General features: G+C 35.8%; 1 protein-coding gene across 6 annotated transcripts in view; it reads left to right on the top strand.

Moving 5' to 3' along the window:
* LOC139962234 (protein MON2 homolog) overlaps nucleotides 1–18,571 on the top strand; it is a 70,356-nt gene that overhangs the window by 31,831 nt on the left and 19,954 nt on the right. For 4 of the 6 annotated variants that reach the window (XM_071962258.1, XM_071962256.1, XM_071962257.1 and 1 more), the window contains exons 12-20: nucleotides 748–907; nucleotides 9,107–9,309; nucleotides 10,604–10,696; nucleotides 13,608–13,689; nucleotides 14,739–14,926; nucleotides 15,450–15,601; nucleotides 16,352–16,699; nucleotides 17,601–17,813; nucleotides 18,176–18,351. In XM_071962258.1, the coding sequence (XP_071818359.1) occupies nucleotides 748–907; nucleotides 9,107–9,309; nucleotides 10,604–10,696; nucleotides 13,608–13,689; nucleotides 14,739–14,926; nucleotides 15,450–15,601; nucleotides 16,352–16,699; nucleotides 17,601–17,813; nucleotides 18,176–18,351 (1,615 nt within the window). The remainder of the gene's footprint in view (nucleotides 1–747; nucleotides 908–9,106; nucleotides 9,310–10,603; nucleotides 10,697–13,607; nucleotides 13,690–14,738; nucleotides 14,927–15,449; nucleotides 15,602–16,351; nucleotides 16,700–17,600; nucleotides 17,814–18,175; nucleotides 18,352–18,571) is intronic. The other 2 variants (XM_071962254.1, XM_071962259.1) reach the window with 2 other exon arrangements.

The following is an 18,571-nucleotide window of genomic DNA, read 5'->3' as shown; positions in this document are numbered from 1 at the left end:
TGGTATTGCCCTTCACTATAGTCTGATACGACCCCATCTCATCATATGTGCTTACCCTCTCACCTTGTTCTGGAACTTCTCCGCCACCCTGGTATGGAAGTTCTCCCTGATCTTGGTCTGGTACCCATTGTTACCATGGTCTGGTATTGCCCTTCACTATAGTCTGATACAACCCCATCCAATTATCTTGTGCTTACCCTCTCACCTTGTTCTGGAACTTCTCTTTCACCCTGGTGTGGAAATTCTCCCTGATCTTGGTCTGGTACCCATTGTTATCATTGTCTGGTATTGCCTGTTACCTTGGTCTGATACTGTCCCTCCACTTAAAGTCACCTATTTGCCTTACCCTGTGGTCTGGCACTGCTGGTCATGGTGGTACAGTACTTCCCCTCACCTGGTGTAGTACCTTCCACACACCCCTCCCACACACCCCTCTCTCACTGGGATCTGTTTCTGCCCCATCACTTCCTGGTACCCACTCCTCACTACATATGCCTCTGTGCTTTCTGTCTGAGTTTGGATGCTAAAATATTTGAAAATATCATCTACAAGTTTTGGCATATTTGTATTTTGGGGCAAACCCACAACAGGATATAAGTTATCTATAAGTTATGAGTAAACTGTATTAACTAGAGAACTCAGTGGTCATCGAAAAGCCCATAAGTTCCTTAAAATTATTCCATATATGAGGTTTGTGTGTGTGAGTGTGTGTTCAATTATTCCATCTATTTGATCTGTTTATATCAGGTGAGAAGATGTCCAAGGATTCCTCAGGAAGTCCCACCATTGGTAACAGTACAGGGTCCCTCACAGTGGCTGCTGCAGTCTCTAATTCAGCATTCTTCTATAAGGGCACCTGGATACCACTGGTACCAGTAAATGCTTCCAATCCATCAAAGACAGCGTTGTAAGTACTCTCTTGTGAGAATAAAGTATTCGTAAGTATTATGATGGGTGGAAAAATCACATAGTTCAGGTGATATTACTTTTAAAAATAAAAGTAAGTCCCACACCCCCCCACCCCCACCCCCTCTCCCTTTTTCTTCTGTCTAAACCATAAATGCATGACTGAAATTCTGAAAATTTGTAGAAGTATCTCAATATTAGAATATTGTCCTAAAATGAAATTTGAAAGTCAGAGTAACCCTCCCAAGAGATGCAGGTAAAAGTAATAATTAAGAGCTAAAGGCAACATAGCTACCTTGTGATTTATCGCCCTCGTACTATCTTAAACCAAACTTTTCTTAATAAGAAGGAAAACTCAGTGTCTCAATTAGATTTAGTATTTCTTCCATTGCTCTCTCTGCTCAGAAGAATGTGCCTTAAGGTTGCTGCATTTTTCCTTTGGAATTATTTTTTAGCATCACATAATGGTTGTTGCAGTAGCTTTAAACTAAATTCAATCTCAAGTGCTGATCAAAGAGAGGAAACATTACATCATTTTATGAGAGATGGGTGGGGTGGTGGGAAGGGTGGTGATGGTTGGTGTTCTTCTCAAAGGTTCTAGATCAATACACAACAAGAGTGACTGCTTTATCAAGATTTATTTTCTCTTTATATTTGCCTCAAGTTTCAGGACATGAATGTCAATGATCTAATATGACCTAACCCTACATGAAATATAAATCTATATATATATATATATAAAAAATTTGAAATCAATATATATATATATTTATGTATAGACAGTTGCTATATACACAAATGGCATTTTGAATTGTGTTCAAAGTTTTATTTAGAGTGACCATTTTAGCTAGTTGTGTACTAAACAGCAAATCATGCTAACATGAACAACTAACATGACACAGTTGTAGAGAACTAACAATTTGTGAAGAGGAGAGCCATTTAAGTTGCCAGGTTGCATCAGACATTTGACATTTTGAAAAGATGATGTACTATTTGGTTGAAATAATACAGCTCCTGGCAAAATTTGTCATCTCTCAAAATAACAAGTAGTGTTGTGTGAAAATGAGGTCTGTTAATATGTTAGCCAATAACTGTAAATGTAAATATAAAAATTCTGGTATCCACATTTTGCTGAAGTTGTTTACGGTCAAAGTATTATTAATCCAAGCTAAGCCAAATTTAAACATGGGAGAAGTGAGTGAAATTGCATTCTTTCTTTTAATGCAACGATGAACGAATAATCATTAATAGAACCTGCAACGATACCGATTGAAGGCCATCGGATTTCCTGATCATATGGGGGGGGGGGGGAGACTCTTAGTTACATTAAAATTAATGGCAAGCTAGACAGATGTGTGTGAACTTACTTCCCAACTTGCCTGTTCTCATTTTGCTTTATTTTATGGTATTTTTACCGTAGGAAGTTGGCTGAATGGAGACCTCTCACTGTGTAAGTTTGTCTGTAGGTCCGACTTTCCTCTGTGGGGGTTTTAATTCGCACCCTTCGGTTAACATAATTTACCCCTAGAGTAGGAATGTCCAGTCCAGTCTGTTATGAGGGATAACCTCCAAATTACTTTGTCATAAATCAATGGTTCCTAAGCAATTTTTGCAAAGGTATCTTGTGTTGATTTTGTTTAGGGGAAAAGTTCTACCGATGACAAGATAGGCATATTAAGCTAGTATTGAAAACTGTAATATAGGCTTGAACTAGATTGAAAGCCTTGTCCATGGGTTTAGAGCTTCGCAGTCCTGTATTTGGAACTGTATTTGGTGTATATAATGGTGGATCCAGGATTTCGTAGGTTGCAGGGGGAGGGGATAGGGTGGGGATGGGGAGGGGGGTGGGTTTGGAAGGCATTTATTGTTACAAACCAAACTTTCTATCAAAGTAGGGGTGCACAAGAAAACATTGGTAAAAAGTAAGATATACACTCCTGTGAAGCATGCTAAAATTCTCTCTTGTATTTAGTTTTTTAAAATTAAGTTTCAAGCTGATTTTTAGTGCCAAAAGCTCCAATGGTGGAGAGGGGGGGGGTGGAGGGTGGGGGGCTCTCTGGACCACTCCCTGGATTAACCCCTGATACAATTTGCTATGGATCCTATGAAGAGAGTTTATGTGTAACCATCTGAAGGTCACAGCTGTTATTGTTGTTGTTATTGTAGCAGAAAGTCTATCTTTGTCAAGCTTGCACTCCCTGTATAGTCAACAGTACCTTATGATACAGCAAGGCACATCATCGATATAAATCGAGAACATCTTTCAACAAATGTCTGGCATTCATTTGACCATCTCTGTGCCTCTTTAATCAAGACTTTATTTCTCAGTTAATCATCCATTTTTGATATTCATTAAGACCGTTCTTGACCTCCGGCATTCATACGGTGTTGTGACAATATACCTAAATATGCCTTCCATAAAGTGGCACAAGGTACATCTTTCCTTGCTAGAAGATTTGTCAGTGTTTATTACCCATGATTACCCACTCTACAAATAATTCAAAATGTATTCAGTATTGTAGGGCTAGTTGTGCATTGATGTATGTACATTGATTGCTACTCCATCGGTAACTGCATACACACATCTACTATAAATGGTGAACAGACGTCAGTCACATATACATAATTTGTTCAGGTGTTTATACGTTACTTTAAGATGAGAGGGAAAAGGGAATCTGCTTTAAGTCACCTTTTTAATTCAAACTGATGGATTAAGTCAAGAGGGTTGCCATTGATTGTAACCATGGAGATGGGGTTTGTAATAGCTTTAGGGAAGAATTAAACACTTTGAAGAAAAGGGAAACATGAAAAGAAAGATTAAAGAAAAAAGGGTCTGAAAAAAATTGAAAGACTTGAGCCATGCTTAAAAGAGAGAGAGAGGATTTGTTTTGGATTGGTGCAGTAAAGTGAATGCTATAAACCTAAGCCCTTTTATAACCTGTATTCCCAATTACAGCTAGATGCTGCATCAAACTATTTATTGATTCTTTTTTGTTTGATGTAAATCTTTCATAGTCTGGATTTGTCCTGCAGTTCATTGATTGAGAACTGTTACAAAGTATTAGTCACTGCACCACTCATGTATTCTTTTTCAACTATGGAAAGAAACATATGTACTGTGTAGCCTTTTGTTTTGGCAATCCTATTGTGGAAACATGGTCATACCTCCCTGCACATGTGTGGATAGATATTTCCTTGAAGTTTCAGCTATAACCATCTTGATGTTTGAAGTGCAAACTCACATCCATGTGCCTCTTGATATGTTCAGACTATTGCAGTGCTTACCACCATTGCCATAAAAATAGCAGGCATACCATAATACTATTCCTCCTGAGCAGGTACACAATTCAACTGTACCATTTATAACAAAACATTCCAGTGAAATGTCAAAAAAAAAAAAAAAATGTTAGTCCCAACTTGTATTAAGATTTAATGAATGTTTTTTAAAGTTATGCATAAATTAATACCAGATTAGTAATCAGGGAATGATAACTTTGTCAGATACTGTAATTGCAATCCAAGTTGCCCCTTTTCTAAAATAGACCCAGAAATAAGTAGTTTTAGCTGTCAATTTGGTGGTTATCCCTCAGATCCTGGACATTATTTTTTAATCCCTCCACCATACTCCCCTTTCCCCTTCCTCTTTTAACGACTACCCCGTTGACTCCTCGACCCTAATCCATCTCCTATCCCAACTTTGTCCTTTCTGTACCTTCTTGAAATAACTTTACATGCATATTCACATCAACATATTTACATTGAAAAAAATTTGCATGCAAATACTCACATTTCACAAATATCTACGTATTTGTTATCTCTTATGTACTGAAATATAAAAACGAAAATCAGCAAGTTTAATACACAACAAGCGTTTAGTTATATGCTACTCTGTGTGCAGAATGTTACTTTGTAAATAGAGCCTTACCGTCCAAGAATACAATTGTCTTTGAAACAAAACAAAGTTATTAAAAAAAGAAACGGATAATGAAAAGAAGGCAATGTTGTTTGTTTTGTTTTTGGGGGTTGGTTGCACGCTTCATACATCTACTCTGTCTCTCTCTTTGTTTTAAAGTTTATTTTTTTTTTCATCATAGGAGTAGTATTTCAATTCTCATCTGTTAGTCTGTTTGTGTGTTTAGAGTCTGTCTGTGTATCTACAGCTGGGTTTTCAGCACCTATCTTCTGCATGTGTTTCTGTTGCTTATATTGCTATATCATGTTTATAGTTTTTACTTTTGTTATAAATAATGTTTCTCTTTATGGCGACATACTTTAATACTTTTGAAACAAAAACAAAGATAGTTTCTTTATCTAAAGAGAGGTTAGCATGATTTGTAATTATGTTATTTGAAACTCACCATTTTATTTTTTTTCCTTTTCTGTTCAGCTGTTATGTAGATAGAACTTTAAGGTGCAATGATAATACATTTATCCAAAGTTTTATTTTTGTTATTTTCTTGGATAATAAGAAGAGGAATTGCATTCCAGGCAAAGAAACTGGCTTTAACACCTGGGGCATTTGTGTAGGCTGTATTTTGTGTATGTGCATGTGTGCAATGTATCAAAGGGGTTTGTGTTGCACCTAGAGCCCCCTCCCCCCGCCCCCATGTTTTTACCTCTGCCATTGAGATTTGTCTGAATATGCAATATTTGCAAACTTTATTGTAACAAAATTGATTTTGAGTTGAACAGGTTTTTTTCATATTCAGTAAATCTAAACAAACAGAGAACAAAACTGTCTTGTGGGATTTTTGTTGTTGTTGTTGAAATTGAATTCGGCAAGTTTAGTTCAGTTAGTATAGATATTGTACTGCCTATAATTCTAATGAGTAAAATTCATATATTTTTTCAATTTTTGTACACTTTTGCTTTGTACATTTTTGCTTTGCACTCTGATTTTCTGTTTTTTCTATTATATTTCTAAAGTCACTTCTCATACCATTTCATTTTATTTGTATTTTTTCATTGCACCAGCATACACAGAAGTTGTTAATTGCTTTGTCCTACCCCATGCCTTTTATATTTCTTTATTTCATTCCATATTTTTTTTGTCAGTTATTATTGTTTGTTGTCAATTGCAAACCACATGACCTAACCTTAAAACTATAGCACGTCAGTGTCATAATAGGCCACAACACCCAATAATGAAATGGTGGAGCAGGAGATGGCAGATTTAATTTAGGCTCCTGTTCCATAAAATTTAATTGCCCATGCTCCAAAATGACAATAAGAATAGACTAACCTTGCAAATACCTCATATTTACTTTGACTGGCAATGACTATTATATTGCAACATAAAAGATTTGGTTTTCACTTGACCCTCCCTAAAGCCCACACCCCTACCCCCCCCCCATCCCCTATTATCCCTATAGCTGTGTTTGCTGGTCCTATCGCAAATATTAACAACAATGCATTACTATTATACAGAAGTATTCTTCAAACAACTGTAACCTTTAATAAATCTACTCTCACTTATCCTCATTGTAAAGAAAGTCTTTTTGAAATTATGAATATTCATTAAGACATAAAGTGTTAAAGACCTCTATCCATGCTAAAGATACTAACTTTCTCATTACCTTTTCTATTATTTTTTCACTTGTAATAATTTGACTTATCATTAAGCTACTTTCTTGTGTCAACAAATCAAGCATTTTGCATCAAACTTGCATTTTGAAATAAATCAGCTTTGCATGAAAACTTACATGTAGTTCATTGGCTGTAATAAAAGATACTTAATTTTTTCCCTCTAATATTGTTTATCATAGTTTTATTACCTTGTTGATATTCCTAATGACTGAGCACAAAAAAGTTTCACAATTTTATGGAGCAACTAAAACTAAGAAAACAACTAAAATGACTCAATCAAAGTTTTTTTTTTTTTTTAATAGTAATAGTCATGTCTTGAATTATGATAAAACTTGATAAAGAGTAAGATATTACAACACTACACATGTAGTATTAAGGAATACAACTCACCTCAGGGAATGATTTTAGTTTTCAAAGTTGGTATAGCTGTTTTGATGTTTATGAAGTTTGTTTCTCATGATATGCTGGAAATACTGTAGTTATGCGCACATTTCAGTACCAGGGATTTTCCCTTATATCTGAGAGAGAGAGCAAAATTAAAAAATAACTTTTCCACATGTTGCCTTGTATACAGTATTAAATCAATTGAAGTCATTTGACCAAGCTCAAATACTGTATCTGTAGAATGAAGTGTGCAAGATTTCTGTACCATGTACGGTGTCAGTTAATATTTCGGATTTGTATTAGCCAAAGGCTATGAGCAGGTCTCTGTACAATTCCAAACAGGTCTGAGAAATTTGAATGTGGCTTATTTTGCAAACCCTAATGAGCTGTTGTGAAGTTCAAATATGATCTGTTTATTCTTTGTGAAAGTGCTATTAGTCTGTGGAAAACCATACCTTATCTTGATAATATGATTATACCTGCTAGTCATACAAGAGATGATGACTTAGGTTGGTGGGAGGTGTGCCCTGTTGTGCATCTTCAGAATGACAATGTATCGTCAGACTTTACATGATTATTCTGTGCATATTTATCACATAGGGAAGTGCTCTTTAATTGTATCGAATAGCTCTCGGTTAAAGTTTCAAAAAGAAAGGAACTACTTATTGCTGATATGTAAATAGGAAAGAGCCTTGTTCTAAATTACAATTCATTTAATAGCTAGCCGGTCCATTTGTGTGGTCCATTGATCAATTAATTTTTGATGAGGTTGGCATAATGATGTCACTCGCTGATGTCACTCATGAAACATAGCCAGATAATGTAAACACTGGGAGTGTGAATACTCAGAGTGGATGCATTGGAGGTGATTAAATATTAAATATGTTATACAAAACTAACTCGATAGGCGTTTTTGAGTTCCTTTTCCTTAAACAGTTACATAGTTTTGTCTACAACATGCTTTGTTCTACAGCAGTTTTGAGACATTTGGAAAGCTGCCAAGATTTATATCTGGTTGAAATTGTATTTTGTCTAAACATAAAGCTATAAAATAAAAGATGTCGTTTACCGTTTGAACAATCACACTGGTTGCATATATCGGTGAGTGTTCGCAATGAGGAAAGTGGCAGTCACAGATTTATTTAGAGTCTTTGTTTTCCATTTTTTTTTAGGTAAATGTTGCAATAATAACAAGAGATGATAACGATGATGTTGATAGCATTGCATTAGATAGTTGAATTTGCTACTGCCTTAATATCAGACTTTGCTAATATTCATACAAATTCCGGAAATAAATATGGTTTTGGTATTTCTGGTGTCAAGTTAGATTCAGCTGATATTTTCATGCACAAAATTGTATTTTCAGCCAATAATAGTGACATTTCAATTGCTGAAAATTCTTTTACAAAACATTTTCAAATTTTTAAAGAAAATATCACCTTGTTACAAATATCTCCTGATTCAAACGTTCTAGTTTGAGAATTAAGTCACCTTTGTGTGCTAAATACAATCGTGAGGATAGACTACCTGTATTCCAGCATTTAGCTTCATCAAGCTTTTTTATTAAAGAATAGTGCAAACAGTTTATGTCAAAGTTGCCTTACTTTTCTAATTTATCATCTGACACCATCAGACACATCATGAAAAACAAAATACCAAATGCCTGAGTCACATAAATATCCCCTCCCCCCCCCAAAAAAGCTAAACACTTTGAAAAAAAGTCTATAAAGAACATCAAACAGCTACTTTCAATAGGCCTAGATTGTGTGATCATGTATTGGATATTTGTGCAGAAGGATTTGTCAGCTGAATAACAAAGATACAAGATTATTATATGCTGTGTATCCCTTCATACTGCTGCAAGAATCAGTTACATGTACAAAAAAATCTCTCCTTTTGTGGAGAACTTTGAGAAAAGAGATGTTGATGAAATTTGTCCCTTTTTGAGTGATCAGGGTTGGACCTTGTTGATTTCAATTTACAATGTTATTTTGCAGACTTTTGCTCCTTCTTTTACTTTACCCTGCTATGGATTTTAGTGTTTAATATTATTGCCTAACTTATATTCTTCATTTTTTACTTCTATAGAAGAAAATTGCATTAAATTTCTTTAAAACAAAATTGAAAAAATATTATTCTTGTTTTAATTAGCAAAATGTTTCAAACGATTACAGAGGTGAAGATTTTAATTAATTTGTCTTTTGTTTTTGTAACCTTTCCTTTTGTACAGTCTCGAACTGTTAGACAAAGGTGAACCACCGCCTGTTCCTGACGGTTATGGGATGTCAGTAGCATTATGTGCCCTCCTGGATGCTGTCAAGGGCGTGTCCACTGTGGTGACCTATGAGATGGACACAGAAGAGAAGCTATGGAAAGCCAGACCTGATGTCGGAAGTTTAAGACAAGCTGTAAAAATGAAGATGGTGGACAAAGGTCAGTTCAAGCTATTATAAACAAATACTGTAAAATTCTTCTCTTATCTCTTTTATTGCATGTGTAAAAGTAAGTTGGCCTGACATTTCGATCCTAGCAGGATCTTCTTCAAAGGCTAAATGACAAGTAACAGTAACAGAAGGGACAAAAACACGCACAGAATACAGACAGGTTGATGAGCATGGTGAACACAAAGAGATAGATGTATGGGGATTAGTAGACAAGGGATGGAGAGAAGAAAGAAATAACCAACAGGGGAAGAAGAGAGGTTATGTAGGCGATAATCAGTGGAAGGACAACCTGCTGTCAATATTTAGTGATGTGATTATTTCAGATGATAAGTAAAAGTTTCAATTGAGTCAGATCTTAAAGGGTGGATTCTTGTCTGTTGTGGTGTAGTTTAGTGTTTGCTACATTGTTACATTGCTACATCAGTTAAATGCGACATATAGTCAATTAGATGTCTGTAACCGACCTCGTCGACTGAGTGTCTCTAGTCTTCAGCAATGACGTTCAGAAAACTGACTCGGTGCCTTTTGCTGGATGACATGAAATTTTTATCTTTTAAATGTAGTATGGTAATGATATACTGAAATATCACATATAGTTGCATATTTGCAGATGTAATTAGCATAAAATGTTATAACTACATAAAAGTTTGCAATCTTAAATTTCTCACCTTTCTGTCACTATGAAGGTTGTAATTGAAAATATATCCCTAACTTGCACTAGTTATTAAGTTATGAATAATCCCGCAGAGGTACATTCTCCTGGGTTTCTGTCAAAGGGTTAACTGTTTTATTCTTCTGTTCATGTGGACAAAGTTTGCAAGTCATCCTTTACACACATACACACAAATATTTCTATTTGTTGTTTGTTTTTCAAGCAACTTTGATTTCCTAAGGAAAATTTATTTTTTCCTTCTTAAATTTCTTGATATCATGTTCAGTAATAAACTATACAGCAAATATTCTGATGGTAAGTGAAAGGATTTGTAGCTACTTGTTTTTATCTTTTTAATCTTTATCTTTTATCTTAAAATAATCAAATTGCTGTTATTTGTGACTTTTTCCGTTGGCATCCCCTGCAATGAATGCATCATCTCCAGGGTGATGCTTCCAGTTCATTTACTTTAGTCCATGATTTCCAGCCGAAGATAACATAAGGACTTACATTTTATCAATCCCCAAACTGAGGTCCTTTATTAATTCTTTCTTTAGAAGTACTAGACTCCACCTGTTAGCCCTTAAGTGGTTTTATCTTAGCATTTCCTTTTTACAAATTTAATACTAAGAAACAGAACGGGCGAAGAATGATGAAGATAAAGATATCGATGAGCAGGAGGACCAAGAGGAAGATGGAAAAATGTCTTTTCCCAGAGGTCATCGTAAGTCTGCGTTTGAATACCCAGTACACACACACCTCAGAGCATTCCACGCTATCGTCAACTCTTCATCTCATTACCCGCAAGTCGCTCATCTACCTTGCCTCACATCCAATCACTTTGCAGTTAGCTTCTGAAGCTCTTGGCTAGTAGCATCAGTTTCAACAGGGGGAAAAATATCATTGAAATTCTGATAACGGAAATTTCTCTTCTGTAAAATCCCTGTAAGCTCTTCAAGAGAACCTGATGGGATAATTGAAACGTCCTAGAGAGAGTTTCATGAGATTATTTACAGATCCTTATGAGGTACCCATAGGATTATCTGAAATTCACCATACAGGTTCTGATGAGGTCCTCAATAAAATCCTTGTAGGTTTCATTCAGGTGCTCACTCTATTCATGATTGTCCCAAGGTTCTACTTAAGGTTCTCTACCTTTGAGGTTCTGTTAGGGTACTATTGTGATTCCTGTGAGGCTCTATATTTCACTGAGGTATTAGTGGGATTCAATGTGATGTTCTACTGAGGTACCCATGATCTTCTTAGGTTCTCATGAGATAATCTTAAGATTCCTCTGATGTTTGATGTAGGAGTCTTTTTAATTCTCATTCATAAGCCTGTCATTTACTGCTTGTTACATTCATGTTTGTAACCTCAGGCAGCTTTGACTCTTCATTCTTCAGTAGACTTCTCAGTAAATGTTTAGACATTATGCCAGAACTGTTCTTGGGTCTCCTGTATTGTCTATGTGAGGAGGAAATCATGAATATTTAAATCACTAAATTTAATGAAGTCATTGCATTTACATGGTTTAGCACAGTAGCCAACCATTCCTAAAGAAAGTAGTAATTATGCTAAGTTATGACACTTTATTATTCAGCTACACACTCAATTGCCACTTGCCAGTTTCTCACAACATTTACATTAGGTAAATACTTAAATACTACAGTAACGTGAAGCAAACAGCTCAATGAATTTCAACTTTTACCATTGTATGGAAATGATACCAATAATTATGTTTTTAAGTAATTATGAAGGTTATTGGCAGGGCTTTTAGTATCAACTGTAGAGGTCATATACAGAAAGCTATTGTGAATTCAATCCTATTCATCAAATCAAGCGTGACAAGTTTCTACAGAAGTAGACAATTATGTTAATGCTTTTGCATTCTATGGTAATTTGCAAGCTGTGTTTCGCTATCCACTTCTGTCATTATGTTAGATTGTTTCATTGAAAACCTTTCTACTCGCTTCCCTATCCCTTCCTCAATCCTTCACCCTATACACATATAGGATGACATCAACAAGAAGATTATATTTCAAAGCAAGAATAGAAAAAAAAACTGATACAAACTTGAGATCTTTTGAACTGTCTAATTGTTTGAGTTCTAAACAGGATATATTTGATGTAATTATCCATGTCCAACATCGTGCCACAGCCACATCATGTTATATGTATGCATTGCCAATGCATTTCTTTGCTTCGATTATTCTCTTCAGGGATAAGCTTCGAGAGTCCCAGGTCCTTTGCATTGCTTTGTTCTTAGTACCAAACCCATCAGCTCACATGAATTGACTTGCAGTTAGAATACTGGGAAAGTCATTTTGTTAATGAACACATTAAGAAATTAAATGTAAAAATTTGTATCAAAATACATTTCTCACTGCTAACGTGGCTGATGCCAGCAGGTTTGATAACCTTGTCAGTATGACCCACAAGAACAGCAACTTTTAATGCCAATTACCTCTTATGAGAAGTCAATACGTAGTACCATCATCTTAAATTGTCAAGTACTTACGATTGAGTTGCTTAAAGTGTTATAAACATACTGCATGATTTTGAACTCTAGATAATGCATAATTCATTAATTTTGCCTTGTTCTGTATCAAACAATATTTATTCTTTTTTCATGCTGTATGTAGAAATATTTAAATCTTTGTTAAAATGGATTAATGCCTCTGATATATATATTTCTATTCACAATATTTCTTATAAGTGTATGACCCCCCCCCCTCCTTTCCCCAATCCTCCTCCCTCAAAAAAAAAGAAGAAAAAAAAAAAGGAAAATAACATAAAATGAAACAGTTGGATTGTAAATTGTTAAGTCTACCATACCACATGTAAATTTAACATCATGTGTTGGATAAGTTAGCCTTCAATGTTGTCACAAATGTTTTCCTGCTGCTTGTCATTTTAAATGCATCCCTTTTTTTGAAGAATAAATCTTATTTGCTTTCAAACAAAATAGGAATTGACTTTTGCATTCTCAGATGTCACTGCTGTTGACCAATTGAATGACTATAGGTAAAAAGAAATTAATTTTGTTGATGTCACAGACCCTTTAAAATTCATGTCATCTTTTAATACTACTATAAAATTAGATCTGAATATTGAAATTATCAAAATTATCAAATTCATCTGGACAAAGTCTTCCTGATTCATAACACATATGAACAGTGAGTTCATAATCTCTTACAGTAAAAACTTTGAAAGATATGCTACATTCAAAGGGTTACTATGTTGTTGCACTGTGACATATGAAAACCAAAGGGTTTGCTTAAAGTCATGCTTTAAAGCACACAAACACCTTTGTAGAAAAGTAGTTTTCACCCTTTTTTTTACTCCAAACAAGTCCCCTTGGGGTTCTAAATTAAAAATGAGATCATTACTTGATGCAGTGCACCTTTAATATGACAATTGCTTGGGAAGAGAATGCAATAAACACAAAGAAGAAAGTAAGCACTATAAAGAAAGCAAGACAACTTGTTTTGTGTTTGAAAATGTGCACTACAATGCAAAGTTGTGCTATTGAATATGTGGAATGTTGTGTCTTAATTACTATATTGCTTTAAGAGAGAGATAGAAAGTCACATGCTGACAATTGATATGTTTTATGCTGGGTCTCTTTTTGTTAGATCTATATGCAATGTGGACAACACTAGTGGAGTCTTCTTGGTGTGGTGTCATGTCTGCTCTCTCACTCTTACTGGAAGCCTGGTAAGTCATCAATCGAAAATCTTCACTGCATGATTTGACCAGAAATAACATGTTTATGAAGAGTATAATTTTCTGTAAAAAAGAAGTTTTTTTTAAATATTTTTGTGGATTAGGTGGTATGGTATAGCATGAGTGTTGATTTTTAGAAGCTTTCATAGAGGATCGTTTGGTCTCATACTATGTGTAAGGAATTATGGAAATGTGATTTTAATGTCAAACTGAAAATTATTCGTAACCTAAGAGACATGTCCAGTTTGCTGTGGAATTTGGTGTATATGATTTATCATCACGGTAAGCATAAATATGGTAGAAAATAGACAAAAACAGTGAATAAGTTATTGTTGTTTATGATTAACGATAGTGTGACAAGTGTCTAAGAGTGAGAAAATGTTGACAGTTATGAGAATTCATTGTTAAATCCTTCCTCATATAAACTTCATTTGGTGAAGGAAGCTAGGAAGTTGGCCAATTGTGACCAGGTGCAATGTTGATTTGAATAATACTCTGCATTATATGTATTTAATGCTCTGCTTTAATATTCTGCTTATATGAATATGTTATATTTCGATAACCTAACTTATGCGTATCAGAAAGCATTTTAACACACAAAGGTAAAGACCCACAAAACAGAACACCCTTTCTACCACTGTGCATTCTACCCTACCCCCTCCTAGCAAACCCCCTCCTAACCACCCTAGAGCTCCTAACTCTGTCTTCATACACACACTCCCATATTAAATGCCATTCATTTTGGTGCATGTGAGTAATGAGAAAAATCTCAGTATTTCTCTCAAATATGGTAATAGATTTATCTTGGCTGAAACTAAGCCCAACCAAAGAGTGCCATTTGGGAATTTCTCTGGTTATTTGACTTTGCAGACCATTCTAAAGAATAGAAGGTTATGAAATACTGACCATAACATTGGTATTAAAAGTGACAAATGACATATTGTTTGTCACAATTCTTTATGAATGTATTGTTGTAGCCTCTATATTTCACAACATCATTTTGCAACAACGACACCCTTTGATATGAATCTATTTTTCAGCACTGATGAGGCTGCCACGGAATCTATCCTGAAGTCATTAGAGCTCTACGCCAGTCTCTGTGGCAAACTGGACCAGACGGTATCCAGAGACGCCTTTGTGACGTCTCTCTGCCGATCAGCGTTACCAGCACACTACGCCCTCACGGTACTGAACATTGCCACACCTCAGAGCACATCAAATGCAAAAGGTATGTTTTTAAATGGTACCGGATATAACCTCTCTTAGTACTTTAGAAAATGGATCATCAGATAATTGGGAATAAAGTTTAATATGATGCACTAATTTAGTATTAGTCCCAACAGCAGGCTGTAGGTAGGTGTGGCTGTCAACGAGGGTGATCTTGATTTAGCAAGGTGTTTTCCACGATCAATATGTGAGTCATGTGTGTTGTAAAACCCGAAAGTCAAAGTCATTTCATTTATAGTCAAATAAAAAATCAGCTGTATCATTTGTATCATTGTATCATACATATGGGATATTTTCTTGAGTCATATAAGATGGAAAGTGAGAGCTGAGCTTTAATAGACTTTTGTTTTACACTTCAGGTTTCTCTAGCAGAGAGAAAGAGGAGCTACATCTTACTGATTGTAGTTCAGTCTTCAGACAAGAAGTGTGTTGTCTTTTTGGTATTTGTTTAGGTTGTTAATATTCATGTTTCCCTTACATCTTCAGAACACTGTTTATGCTCTGATTTCTCTCTGTTTTTGCAGGTCATAGACGTCAAGCTAGTAAAGACAGTCTGCTGCAGGGAGGCGGTAGTAACGATGGATCCAACGGTGACCTGGGAGACGGCCGTAACCAAGTGGTAGCTGTCGGTACCCCTCTATCCACCCTTCATGGCACTGTGCAAGGACCTGTCATGGTGAGTTTAATTTTTAAAAATTGAATGAACGCAATAAAGCTAAAAAGATTAAAAGATGAAGGAAATGTACATACGTAAAGGTGCTGGATCTGTGTTAGGGAGATGAAACTAATGAGTTCACTTCAAGACATGATACAATTGGAAAAGAAGTAAGGTGCACATTAAAGAGGTTAGGATCGAGTGGATGGTTATAAGGTTAACTACAATAATGAGGAGAACACTTTGATCTTGTCAAAAAAAAATCAGTATGACATTGTAGTAGGGAATGCTAAATAAAATCAGTATGTAATAAAACACTATTTTGCAAAATTAGCTCATAGACAACAATGCAACCTACTCTTTTAAAGCTAAATTTTGTCGTCAATTTGAAATAAACAAAATTTTGCAACTCAAAGCTACATTGTCCAATTTTTTCAGTTGCTGCTTACACATCATTGTGCATTAAATATTCCATTGAGTGATTCCAAATTAAACCCACCATATCCTCTTCTATTTCCTTAGAATATATTATCCTTGTCTTTGTCCTTTTACAGCTAAGAACATCCAGTGTATGCGAGCCATCCCCAGTTTATCCTGTCTTCACGGTTCCGTCTTCTATTTCTGTAGAATATATTATCCTTGTCTTTGTCCTTTTACAGCTTACAGCTAAGAACATCCAGTGTATGCGAGCCATCCCCAGTTTATCCTGTCTTCACGGTTCCGTCTTCTATTTCTGTAGAATCTATTATCCTTGTCTTTGTCCTTTTACAGCTTACAGCTAAAAACATCCAATGTATGCGAGCCATCCTCAGTTTGTCCTGTCTTCACGGTTCCGTCTTGGGGTCTGCCTGGCATCAGATCCTCACCACCCTCCAACACCTGGTCTGGATACTGGGACTGAAACCTATCAGTGGTGGTACTCTCAAGGTCGGGCACACGGCGGATGCTCCCAATACGGTGATCACCACAGCAGTGATGGCCGAGCTACCCATACTCACCTCCATGCTCTCTCGTCTCTTTGAGTCCTCCCAGTACCTCGATGAGGTAGCCCTGCATCACATGATTGATGCACTCTGTAAGCTCTCCTCAGAAGCTATGGAAATTGCATATTCAAATAAGGTCAGTGTAACTGTATGCCAGTACACAGTGTGTTTTGTGTTGGAAACATTTTGAAAAGGTAGTGGTGAATAATGAAATGGGTTTATGATGCTTATGCAAACCAAACAATTATAACCCACTCTCTGTGGGAAATGATGTTGCTTGGCAAAGATATATGGGAAGAAAGTGTGCTTTGTTTGTTCATGGAAATGTGCTTTATATGGGATATACCGTTTACAATTAAGTCTAAACGTAATAACAAGGTGTTCAAACATGTGTTTGTTGCATATTCAAAGGTCGGTGCAGAAGATTAAGATTAGGTATAATGCACATTCAGATTTGAGAGAAGTATTACACCCAATTAATCCACACCCTCGCTTGGAAATATCCCTCGGAAATGTTCTTGCTTGTGAAGAATATCTGCAAAAGGAAGTGTATTCTATTGTTCATGGAATTCACTTTCTGTGGGAGATATCCTTAACTTGTTCAGACCTTACTGTGACAACCAAGTGTGAAGTGTATATTAAAGCTCGCACCAGATGACAAGCTGTGGAAGTTTGAATACTGATGTGTTTGCATATTGAAACACGTTGCAAAAGAGTTCAGTCTGCACACTCAAAACAAGTGTAGTGACAGTATGAGCAGTATCAATGTCCTGTTTGCATTAGACAAAGGTTCGGAAATGTTTTATACTTTCGTTAATTTATTAATAATAAATACAATGCTTGATATAGCGCTATTCCAAATATGATCATAGCGCTTAACAACAAAAGAAAACAAAAACACAATGTCAGATACATGGCAGAAAATGAATACACAGTACAAATAGAAAGCTCAAATTAATTAATCAAATTAATTAATCAAATCAAATTAATGCAAGTGAAGTGATACATATATATTTTCATCTCGTCCTATACTGCAGGAACCGTCTCTGTTCCCTGTCGCCAAGCTCCTCGAGTCAGGACTTGTTAATCTACCCAGAATGGAGTCCTGGTGGAAACCGGTCACTGCCCATCTGCTAGAAGTCTGTCAACACAGTCACGTCAAGCTGAGAGAATTTAGCGCGGAGGCCGTCACCGACCTGATCACGTCATCCGTGGAATATAAACACGAACCTCCCCTGCACCACAACTTGGTAAGTCGGCAGGGGTCGAGCCCCGGAAAGCAGTTCATTGGAACATTTAAACTCTTCAACAATACATGGATACAAATAAATATCAGAAAATATATCAGATTTTGAAAGAGAGCCTCCTTGGAATATAAATAAATTGCTGTAAATAGCAGGAAAAGAAAACCAATTTATGTTAGAAAGAAAAATTAGTCCACAAAGCTAGTGGGCTCAATTTTAATTCTGTATATGATATATACTCTATAAAGCACAAATGTTTGAACATTCTGTAGATGTCCCTGGTGATACTTCATCTCAGTTTAATTGAGTAAAGGTTACTTTCAATATACTTTTGAATGTTACTACTTTGGTTTCTTTTATTTTCGCAGAAACTTCAAGCCATCCTTTTAGGACCGCTCCAGGAGCTGTCTTCAATTCCTCATGCCGATATCCGGCAGAAACAGCTAGAATGTGTGCACCAGTTGCTGTCAAGCAGTGGTGATTGCCTGGTACATGGCTGGCCCCTGGTTCTGGGGGTGATTGGTGCAGTGACACAAGATCAAGGGTAATTTTAAAATTATACTCGTTGATATGATTGAGTGGTCTTTCTTAACCTGGAATTATGTGGCCTGTTCTTTGAAAGGCAGGAAAATTTCATAAATCATGATAATTCTGTGTGTGTATTTTTCACACGTTTCTATTTCATATGGCTAAAATTAGTTATTCATTTCAATTTTTTTTAAATATTTGTTCAGATAATAAGTTTTGCATTACCTTTTTGTTGC

This window comes from Apostichopus japonicus, chromosome 20 (assembly GCF_037975245.1).
Source record: "Apostichopus japonicus isolate 1M-3 chromosome 20, ASM3797524v1, whole genome shotgun sequence".
Classification (NCBI taxonomy): domain Eukaryota; kingdom Metazoa; phylum Echinodermata; class Holothuroidea; order Aspidochirotida; family Stichopodidae; genus Apostichopus; species Apostichopus japonicus.
Note: the sequence above shows the minus strand (reverse complement) of the source record. Positions and strands in the feature narration are given on the sequence as shown.